Consider the following 8,898-nt stretch of genomic DNA (forward strand, 5'->3'; position numbering starts at 1 on the left):
TGGTAAACAACTTTAACATTTAAGGGTTTTTCAGACCAAAGACCAGATGCAGCGAGTTATTTACAGAGCTCGCGCAGAACTCTGTACGTGTGCCCTTTTTTTTTTTATAAATAAAGAACACTCTCTCTCAAATTCAAATTTGTTGTAAGTGAATATGTGCTGATATCAAACTAATCTTCTTATCCAGTAGTGAATAAAACTATAAGTTGGGAATAAAATCACCTTTTTTTTAAATTCTATTTTGTCTAGATATTATTTTATGTTTACTGAATGAATGTTGTGTTGTTTATTATATTACTGTTTAATACTCTAAGTATTGTTCTGTTGAGAAGCCATTTCAGAGATAAATAGATACATATCATCAAAAAGCTAAAATATGGAAAATATATTTGAGCCATATTGCAGCTGGAAAGCAACCAGCAAAATGTTTTAATCATTAATCATTTCATTCAAATACTTTTTAAGCCCATGTTTCTCTGCTGGGTGAAACAAGGCTGACTTTTAAATGCAAGACTAAAGCTATATGGGAACAGACAACTTCAACCAATTAAATCTGCTGCCTGGATCAAGCTGCTATAAGATTTAATCAGCTGCAGTGCTCCATCCAGCAGCTGTCTGACACATGAAGACTGTGAGAAGTTATATTTAATTGTTGGTATTGTTCTCAGTTATCTATACACTGGGTGGGAGTTGGGTTGGGTGACTGAGGCGGTCACTCTCCTCCCCTCGCTGCTCGCCAAGATAAGAAATGAAAAACCACCAGTGTGTTAGAAAACACCCCGATTCACCCTCAGCTTCAAGCTTGTTCACAATGAGTGATTCAAACTTGTTGTAAGTACGACAGTATTTTCAGATCTCTGTATCTTCAGTGAGTAAAAAAAAAAAAGAATTCGGTCAAATTCACCCTCATAATATAACGTACAAGAACGTCTGCATGGAAATGTCTTTCAGTGATAAGAAAATGACAGAGGTCGGGACTCTAAAAGGGAGCAAAAAGAAGCAAAAGAAGGGAGATGCCTGGAAACCAGAGGGACCCATGGACCCATTTGCTATGGTTTGTGTCTTTCTGTGAGTGCATATATGCAGTGATGTATGTGTGCTGGTGTTAGTTTGTGACAATGATAAATACTCATAAACTTTCCTGAGGGTGTACTGTATGCATATCACACATGAAACAGGTAAATGTGTCTATTGAAATGACTTATGACTTAGCTGACTTATGCTGCAGTTTGACAAATTTCAATCTTCCTGGAAAAGATTATATAGTAACTTGTCCTTGCCTGCCTTGTTCTGCCCTAGTTGGACTCCCTCCCTGAGATGAAGCAGCAGGAGATCCAGAAAGCCCTCCACCTCTTCTCCTTGGGCCGGAGTCTGCCCAAGAACCTGCAGCAAGCCAAAAAACACATGTACCATTTCTGGGACACACAGCCTGTCCCCAAACTGGGTAAGAAACAATTCCTGTTCCTATACTCTAAAAACAAAATCCTTGGTTTAAATCTATACTTCAAGCAAAAGTTTGACATTTTGGGAAATTAGCTTATTCGCTTTCTGCAGGAGAATTAGATGAGATGATTGATACCACTTGCATAAAGGCTACAGCCAGCAGCAGGTTAGTGTAGCTTAGCATAAAGACTGGAAACAGGTAGCCCGACTTACAAAAACCAACCTACCAGCAGCTCTAATGCTCAGTAGTTAACAGTGTAAAAATGTCAATTTTGTTTTCATGGGGGGTTATGTGCTGGATTATTTCTTGGCTCTGAGCAGTTTCCAGGCAACCAGCAGAGACTTCAGGAAGTTGTTGGAAAGCAAAGGAATAGTTCGGCACAAATAATGGCAAATTGTCATTTTGAAACTTTTTTCTTTTGACATAACATGTTATGTAGCAAGCTGTGGAGGTGTTATTAGGTGGATTGTGTTTCCTTGGGTTACTCCTGTTTCCAGCCTTTATGCCAAGCTACACTAGCCTGCTGCTGGCTGTAGCCTTGTGTTTAACAGAGATGTGAGAGTGGTACCAATCTTCTCATTAACTCTCTGCCAGAAAGTGAATAAGCGTATTTACCAAAATGTTCCATTAAGTATAAAAATGTAAAAATGTACCATTCACTGTGCAGAAAGTCAAGAGTATTGCAAATCCTTCCTTTGATTATTAAAATCGACAGTGTTTACAGCAACTTTCAAGCTACTTCTATCATTGTATTGGTACATTGCTATCTTTTACAGCACATTACCACCAACATCTGATCTTATCACATTCCTCCTGGTTGTGCAACTGGGGAGAACGTGAAAATACGAGAGGCACTGCTCTGGATACCTTTAATACCACTGCTGATCACAGCCCATATTGCACACTAATTTAATTGATTTAAAGTGACTATTATGTAACTTTTAAATGTTTCTGAAACTGTGTAATGTTCCATCTGATGATCACAAATGACCTGTAACAGCAAATGAGACTAACAGTGAAAAGAACACTATTTTGATGTAGTTTTTATTAACGCCTGTGCCTGTGCCCGGTTCCGATTTTGGATTTTACCCGCAAAGTCACAAAATGATTTACGGCAGGTAGACGGCGCTATAGAGCACACATTCTGAAGGGTCACAGATTTCGGCTAAACACCAGAAAAGCCTGTGTTAGTGAGTATGCAGGTAAAAGGTAGCAGGAGATTTCTTTATATAGGCCTAATTGTATTTTAGAAGTTATCTGTTGTAGTTATGGCTGATACTGGGGCAGGGCCATCTCAGAAAGGCACAATCCGAGTCACACTCGGTCGGACAGACGGAGACCATTACAGGATTGTAAATGATTCAAAAACGTCCCCGAATTGGCCCCCTCAGGTATATAATATGTCCATTTTTATTCATGAAATAACTTTAGATTGTGTGATGTGGTTGTACATCAGTAGCCGACATGAAATTACGTCCCCCTTCCATTTAGCGTGGACGTTTTGTTCCTTTTAGTCCGTGTTTGTGTTGGCCTACTATTTTCTATTCACTTGTCCCCCTGTACCTGTGTGAAGCGTCCTAGGTTTCATGAAATGCATCTAATTTTTTACGTCGGTTGCTACAACAAACTATTAATGCTTTGGCTCGTGACATATTGACAGTGATACCCGGTTTAGCTCACGATACATCCAAAGTAGGCTAAGTAACCGTATGCAATACTTGAAATGCAATGACGCATCTGTAACGTATTCTCTTATTGAAAATGAATTATTATCTGTCTGAGCAAAACATTCATCGCAACTATATGACCTCCCGGTAACGCTAACTCCTAGACCTTTACGACAGCAAGTGTGATATAAACACTACCGCTTTTCTCCAAAGGTGGGCGCTGAAATCAACACAAACTGAAAGTTACATATGGTCATTTTAAAAAAGATATAGATGGACTTTTCAGTTGCACAGACTTTATTTTTCAGTTCCACTTTAATGTATGCTTTTATACAAAATAGTAAGAAGAAGAAACCCTATCGTCATTACAGAGCATTCATTTAAAAAAGCCATTACCTGAAGTCCATACATCGTTCACTTTAATTACAATATTGAGAATGAAGTTATGTATACCTTATTTGTGTTTCTTTATACTTGTGTGCTCAGGGGACAGCATTGTGACTCATGGCCCAATAGTGGAGGGTGAAGCCAGTGTCCGTAAGGAGCCCTACTCTCTACCGCAAGGTTTCTCCTGGGACACTCTGGACCTGAGCAGCCCTACGGTGGTAGGTTACTTACTGCAAGTCACTGTATGTACATTGTTAGAAACTGCAACCAACATTCTGTCAAATTCTGGTCTTTCAGAGCACAGGAACGGTCTTTTCTAGTGTGAAGTTTAGGTCAAATTGACTCACATCGAGGCAAATTCAACATTTTTCCATCTACGTATCAATGCAGTTGAAGGAGCTGTGCACGCTGCTCAATGAGAACTACGTGGAAGAGGATGACAACACTATCAGATTGGAGTTCTCGCTGGAGTATCTGCAATGGTAAGCTTCAAGCAGGCGCATTTAGTCCCTTTTGATTTCAAAAGGGACTAAATGCGCCTAAATGCGCCTAAATGCGCCTAAATGCGTCTAAATGCGCCTGCTTGATTTTGAATGTATGTCAGCAAAACTTTCTTTTTAAACCTTTTATTCATCTGGTAAATATTGAGCAGTGCTGTTTCAGCTCTGTCTTGCATTAACACACTTTCAAAGTGCTCAGTACATCTAAAACATTTCTTAGCCTCTGAATTGCAATAAAGGAATTAAGGCGTTGGGAGTCTAAAAAGGACATAATCATTTTCCCACTCCAACCCTCCAACACACCGTTATCAGTTACAAGCTGGCTGCTCTAATCTCTTTACCACTGCCTTGTTCCTCTGTGATCTGCATAAACGGTATCCCCACCTTCAGGGAACACTTCTATCAAAACATAATAACATTTACTTTGATACGAATAATTAACATTAGCATTCCAGGAACTGGCACAGGTCTTTGGTCCTGAGCTTAAAGAAAGCTGCTGTATTCATTCAGCTGAGTCATCTCATGCTCAATTCTTTTATCGGAAATTGTATTATTTTTTTTTTTTTAACTACCCCAGCATGTATTCACAGAGTCATATCACAGTCGTTCTCTTCCTCTTTAGGGCTTTACAACCTCCCAACTGGCTGGCCCAGTGGAACTGTGGAGTGCGAGTAGACGGCAATAACAAGTTAGTCGGCTTCGTTGCTGCTCTTCCCGCAGATGTCCGCATATATGAGACGTGAGTGGTTCATCTGCGTATGTGTGAAATCTGATGAGCAATATTAGTATTCAGATCACTTGCCAACAAAGCTGTGGCAATTTTATCCACAAGTGTTTCAGAGCAAATGCTTAAAACGTGCTTTCCTGCAGGGAGAAGCGGATGGTACAGGTTAAGTTCCTGTGTGTTCATAAGAAGCTACGCCTCAAGCGGATGACTCCAGTTCTGATCCGAGAGCTCGCCAGACGGGTCAACCAGCAGGGCCTCCACCAAGCTGTCTACACAGCTGGCATAGTGCTGCCCACACCAATGAGCTCCTGCAGGTAGTGGCTGCTGCACAGGGTTAACGCACACTTTGTTTTTAAGGGCAATTAGCACTTTTAAAGCCCCTGAAAAAAACTTTTTCATAGGAGGGGTGGGTTTTGACTTGAACTTGAAATTTGACATGGCAGACTTCTGTTTTTATCGCTGCTTCCTTTGAAGCAGCAGAGAGCATTTGGAGAAAGGTGATGTCACGTCTTTCTTTGCTGCCAGGTCACTGTCAATCAAATCCTTTCAAACCACTCCCACCCAGTCCTGTTGAAGCAGATTAGCTGAGTTTTTAATCCCAAAATGTAATTTTAGTAATAGTTTATTTAGTCATGAATATTTTATGTTATAGAGAAATACTTCTTTATCTGGTTATTCCCCCAATTACCAAATATGCATTCTCTGTTTTAAAGATGCAGTAGGTAAGTCTTACAAAACTAACTTTCTGTCACATTTGCTTAAACTGACCCTATGTTCCAGTAGAACTACATGAATTACGTAATATAAAAAAAAATCCAGCTCCTCTGGCACCACCTACAGCCTGTAGTGCGATTGGCAAAATTCCACCGCTCCCGGTTGATTTTCTCCAATCAGGGCCACAGGGGGGGTCTATCTGCCTGTCAATCACTGCTCAGGCACGTACACGCATATATAGCGTTCTCCCCTCCCCCCTCCCCCGCGCACGAGCTGCAGAAAAGTTTCCCAAAACTCCGGTGGTGAAGTGGCTTTTCAGAGGTGGCGTGAGCTCCAGGATTTTAAAGATCTGAAGAACGATGCAGACGTAGCCACATTTCTTCTCGACAGGTAACATAATTACCATGAATGATTTATCTTTCACTTGGTTATTAGTAGTCAAAAGTCCACAAAGCTACGTTGGTGAGCATGATAGTAACGTTAGCACAGTGGTCGGTCTGATATGATGCTGAAATGGCTAACGCTAGCTTGCCAGTTAGCATTGTTTTACTGTTGGTGAGTAAAGTTAACATTGTGTTGGTGTTTAGTTATTGAAAATGTCTGTCTGACATGCCGGCCTTTCTGTCAAACTCCCTTGTGTGGGAGGGGCTTAGGAGACGGTTTGGGCTGCAGCAGAAAGGGGGGAGGGACTGAGAAGTTGTCGATGTTCAAATTTGTTAGCAAAGTCCTGGATCTTCACAATCTTACCTACAGCAGCTTTAAATGTACAGTACATATGCTATTTCTTCCAAACAAGTATGTTACAATGAGCAATTAGCTTTAGTTATGTACCCTATACATCTCATCTTAGGTATTTCTCTTACAAAGCAACGTTATATCTTTACTGTCCCTACCGAATAAACACACTAAATCCTTTAGGTGCTGGCGTCGCCTTCTGAATCCCCGAAAGCTGACGGAGGTGAGCTACCCAGGTCTGAGACAGAACATGAACCTGCAGAGAGCTCTCAAATTCAACCGTCTGCCTGAGGTTAGTTTGTGCTGCCACCCAGAGGCAAAAACCCATTACTGCCATTATAGTCTGACGTTGGCCTGACATCACAGAGTTTTTAACAGACTGACTACTGTTAAAAACACTTTTTTTTTTTTTCCCTTTTGGCTTTTCTTTCCAGTTAAGGAAAGATATTATTACCTTTTATTCGTTTATTTTTATTGTGATACACTCTGTATTCAATTATTGGGTTATTGTTGTATTTGACCTCGTAAAGCACTTTGGTCAACCTCAGTTGTTTTTAAATGTGCTATATAAATAAGTTGGCATTGACATTGACCAAAATGTTGGACTGGGAAAAAAGGTGTACACAAAATGATTAAAGATACAGATTATTAAAGATAATTATCAGGAATTTGTGGTGACAGTCACTGCACTTACTGAAACGTCCCTCCTCTCTCTTCCAGGTGACAAAGACACCAGGTCTGCGCCCTATGACTAAAGAAGATGTTGTGGGGATACACTCACTACTGCGGGCAAACCTCCGCAAGTTTTACCTCAGCCCCGTGTCGTCTTTACAGGAAATAGAGCACTGGCTGTTACCAAGGGGGAATGTGATTGACACCTATGTTGTGGAGGTCTGTCATCACAATTTGTCAATTTCGATTTTTAATTTCTTCGGAAAGGGAAAAGCTGCCCTCATCATTTTCTGGAAGAAAAAAAAAAATACTCCTATTATGCTGCAGTAGCCTAGTTAAGAAGTTATTCATGTGCCCTCCTCACACACAGGGTGATGATGGCACACTGACAGACGTGGTGAGTTTCTACAGCGTCTCCTCCAAGGTGCTGAATCACCCTGTCCACACCGGACTGAGAGAAGCTCATCTCCTTTACGTTGCCTCTACCGCCACCGACTCAGTGGACCTCATGGAGGACACACTGGTCCTCGCTAAATCCGTGAGTGGGTCAAAATAAAAGTCCCATTCATTTAAGAAGTGCACAAGGTGTTTGACTTTAAACCTTTCCCTCCAGACTGCATGCATGCAGTTAAATGGTCAATGTTATTTTGAATTAAAATTTTAAAAGGGTTATTAGCATCAATGTTTTTTTTTATGTGTCTAGATTTGGTCTACTGCATATTAAAACAGAAGAAATGCTCTTTTCCCTCACTGACAGAAAGGTTTTGACGTCTTCTCTGCTCTCGAAGTGATGGATAACAGGAGTTTCCTGGAGAAGCTCAGGTTCAGCATCAGTGACAAGAGCCTTCATTACTACCTGTACAACTGGATGTGTCCTAAAATGAGCCCAGACAAGGTACTGAATGCTGTAATATGTCTACCTGCCAAGACACGTTCCAGTCATTCTCTGTATTCAAAGCCCAAAGTCTTCCACAATATTCCTTTCTGCTGAAAAAAAATCAAGATTTTAAGTTTATCATCTAGTTTCTTATAAAAGTAGAATGAAATTCTTGAAAATAAAACTTCTAATGTGTCATTATAGCTTAAACCGCTTTTATTGTACACATATTGGGAAAAAATGTTATCATTGGCCATTCAAGCATTTCATTTAAGTGCATCAAGGGGGTCCTAGAAAACAGACTCACATTTCTAGAATGTAATGATGAATTTCCTACCTTACCAAAAACACACAGAAAAGCTCAAAATAAACATTGTTTGGAAAACTGTTTTTATGTGCCCAGATTCATGATGTACATTTCCTTTTTATAGCTAAAAAAGAGGCTGCTGGAAATGATCTCATTAGAGCTAAAAAAAAAATAGCTGCCAGTCATCAGTAATTCATAGTAATTGCTGTATGTTTTACAGGTGGGCTTGGTGTTACCAAACTAACCTGCCACTGAAAGAAGACGAAGAGTGGTGAAGACAAAAGGACTGGACTGTCTGGCACTGATGGTGGATATTAAACCACATCACCAGCATGCATTTGGGTTTTAAATATCAACTGACAAACTGTAAAACACAATCACACTCACAAATCAATGAAAGAAATAAAAAATATAGAATTCCATTTGTAAATACATTTGTCATCTGGATGTCAGTTTTATACTTGCTTCAGTGTTTCTGTGACAGGAACTGATTGCTCCTGACTTGATGGAGAAGTGTGTGTGTGTGTGTGTGTGTGTGTGTGTGTGTTTGTGTGTGTGTGTGTGTGTGTGTGTGTGTGTGTGTGTGTGTGTGTGTGTGTGTGTGTGTGTGTGTGTGTGTGTGTGTGTGTGTGTGTGTGTGTGTGTGTGTTTGTGTGTGTGTGTGTGTGTGTGTGTGTGTGTGTGTGTGTGTGTGTGTGTGTGTGTGTGTGTGTGTTGTGTGTGTGTGTGTGTGTGTGTGTGTCACATAACCTCTGGTGACATGACTTAATATTAGAGAGACCAATACACTTATTTATTTAGAGGAAACGGTAATTCATCTCACTGACGCACCTGTAAGAATTCAGAGACACACACACAATCTCATACA

General features: G+C 40.4%; 1 protein-coding gene across 2 annotated transcripts; it reads left to right on the top strand.

The window, feature by feature from the left end:
• Positions 1 to 768: 768 nt before the first annotated feature.
• On the top strand, positions 769 to 8,464 carry LOC120550599 (glycylpeptide N-tetradecanoyltransferase 2-like). Of its 2 annotated transcripts, XM_039787198.1 has the most exons (12): positions 769 to 831; positions 952 to 1,054; positions 1,300 to 1,444; positions 3,598 to 3,716; positions 3,889 to 3,980; positions 4,621 to 4,737; positions 4,869 to 5,039; positions 6,358 to 6,466; positions 6,895 to 7,065; positions 7,217 to 7,384; positions 7,604 to 7,741; positions 8,251 to 8,464. In XM_039787198.1, exons 1-12 carry the CDS (start codon positions 812 to 814, stop codon positions 8,272 to 8,274), a joined length of 1,377 nt encoding a protein of 458 aa, XP_039643132.1. In that variant the 5' UTR covers positions 769 to 811; the 3' UTR covers positions 8,275 to 8,464. The 2 variants fall into 2 exon arrangements, with proteins under 2 accessions (XP_039643132.1, XP_039643134.1); XM_039787200.1 differs by having other exon boundaries at positions 771 to 1,054.
• Positions 8,465 to 8,898: the final 434 nt, after the last annotated feature.

Source organism: Perca fluviatilis, chromosome 21 (assembly GCF_010015445.1).
Source record: "Perca fluviatilis chromosome 21, GENO_Pfluv_1.0, whole genome shotgun sequence".
NCBI lineage: Eukaryota > Metazoa > Chordata > Actinopteri > Perciformes > Percidae > Perca > Perca fluviatilis.

Coding starts and splice junctions, on each gene's coding strand:
- LOC120550599 (XM_039787198.1), top strand. CDS start 812: ATGAGTGATTCAAACTTGTT. Junction 4,738..4,868: donor GATGTCCGCATATATGAGAC/GTGAGTGGTTCA, acceptor GCTTTCCTGCAG/GGAGAAGCGGATGGTACAGG. Junction 7,742..8,250: donor CTAAAATGAGCCCAGACAAG/GTACTGAATGCT, acceptor TATGTTTTACAG/GTGGGCTTGGTGTTACCAAA.